General features: G+C 40.5%; 1 protein-coding gene across 1 annotated transcript; it reads left to right on the forward strand.

The window, feature by feature from the left end:
- The first annotated feature begins 350 nt into the window (after positions 1-350).
- LOC119559630 lies at positions 351-1,185 on the forward strand. The gene has a single exon (XM_037872667.1). It carries the CDS (start codon positions 384-386, stop codon positions 717-719), a length of 336 nt encoding a protein of 111 aa, XP_037728595.1. The 5' UTR covers positions 351-383; the 3' UTR covers positions 720-1,185.
- The last annotated feature ends 396 nt before the right edge of the window (positions 1,186-1,581 follow it).

The following is a 1,581-nucleotide window of genomic DNA, read 5'->3' on the forward strand; positions in this document are numbered from 1 at the left end:
TGAACGCTGAGATCTAGGAAACTACAAGAGCTAGGCTATTGCGATTTGGCATGCACTTTGATTCAGCAGCGTGCCACGCCAACTAAAACGCCCACAAACCGCCCAAAAATGTGGCTCCTACAGTTCTGATGCTAGAATAAAAATTTTAATTGAAATATATTGTTTTCATCAATACTCAAAAAAAAAAGTTTGCCACGCCCACTTTAACGTCCACAAACCACCCTAAGCTTCAAAAAATAGTATATATATACGCGGATATCTCGGGATCTATCAAAGATGGAGAATTGGGATTTCGTATTTAGATTCGGTAGTCTTGTACGCAGCGCAAGTTTAATACGCGAATATCGATCTTAGGCTTTATCCAGAATTTGGGAATATTAGAGATGGGTCGCAACAAGGCAAACAACAAAAAGGTGACTCCTGGAGCCGCCAAGCCTAAGACTGCGCTGAACAAGTCCAAGAAGGCCAAGAACGTGTTCAAGGTGGCCGACGGGAACAAGGGCAAGGGTAAGAAGCCCAAGGAAGTGCAGGGCAAGCTCAAGCAGATAAAGGAATCTGTAAAGGCCAAGCAGGAGAAGGTGGACGCCAGCCTGAAGACTCTGCACAAGGATCTGGTGGTGAAGAAGCCAAAAGCCCCAGTGGCACCCATCAAGAACAACAAGAAGAAGGGGGCCAATGCCCAGAAAGTGTCCGACACTTTGGGCAAACTCAAGTTCTAAGTAACTCCGCCGGATGCCACATAGTGCGGTTTACGTTTTACGTATAGTAGATGTAGTTAGTCCCCATTGATTGTTAAAGACCTTGGTCTGATGTTGCTAGGGCAAAGATGATCCAAAATATACGATAGCTATATGGACAGTGATGGGAAGTAATCATCTAGGTAGAGATTCTTTACTTCTTACTAGAAGTACTAATTTACCTCTTGACTTCTTTGAAACCTTTTATAAATTTAGACTTTCATTCCGTTAACAATCATATACCTGATAAATATAGTTTCCAAATAATAGGCATTAGAAATAATCGTTGATCCCAAATTCATTTTAATGAATAATATGCATCTCTTTGCATTCTTCGGTTTTAAGTGTACCTTAGTAGGAATTATATATTTCAAATCCTACCTATGAATGGTTAGCTCTCCCATCACTGTATTATGGCAACCTAGACAACCACAAAAAAAAAAAAAAATATGCCACGCCCACTCTAACGCCCACAAACCGCCCAAGCTAGTGGCGCCCATAATTTTCATGCTAGGTAAAAAGTTTTAAATTAAATGTATGTCTCGTCTACCTATCGTCTACCTATCGGTTGATACCAAAAAATTTTGCCACGCCCACTCTAACGCCCACAAACCACCCAAACCTGTGACGCAAAAGTGATCATGCCTTATAGATAAAAGAGAGAGTTTAAGAATCGGTTTATAAATGGTTCGGGCACAAAACTTAAGCACCCACCCACTGAGTCCATTGTTGTTGTTTCTAAATCACTTAAGAAAGAAATTTCGGTAATTACAGGAGGAAAAAAACAATTTGCTCCCTTTAAGTGATTGGGGTATTTTGAACTAGATCAAGAAACAGAACTATA

The sequence above is a fragment of the Drosophila subpulchrella genome, unplaced genomic scaffold (assembly GCF_014743375.2).
Source record: "Drosophila subpulchrella strain 33 F10 #4 breed RU33 unplaced genomic scaffold, RU_Dsub_v1.1 Primary Assembly Seq27, whole genome shotgun sequence".
In the NCBI taxonomy this organism is placed as follows: Eukaryota; Metazoa; Arthropoda; class Insecta; order Diptera; family Drosophilidae; genus Drosophila; species Drosophila subpulchrella.

Coding starts and splice junctions, on each gene's coding strand:
- LOC119559630 (XM_037872667.1), top strand. CDS start 384: ATGGGTCGCAACAAGGCAAACAACAAAAAGGTGACTCCTGGAGCCGCC.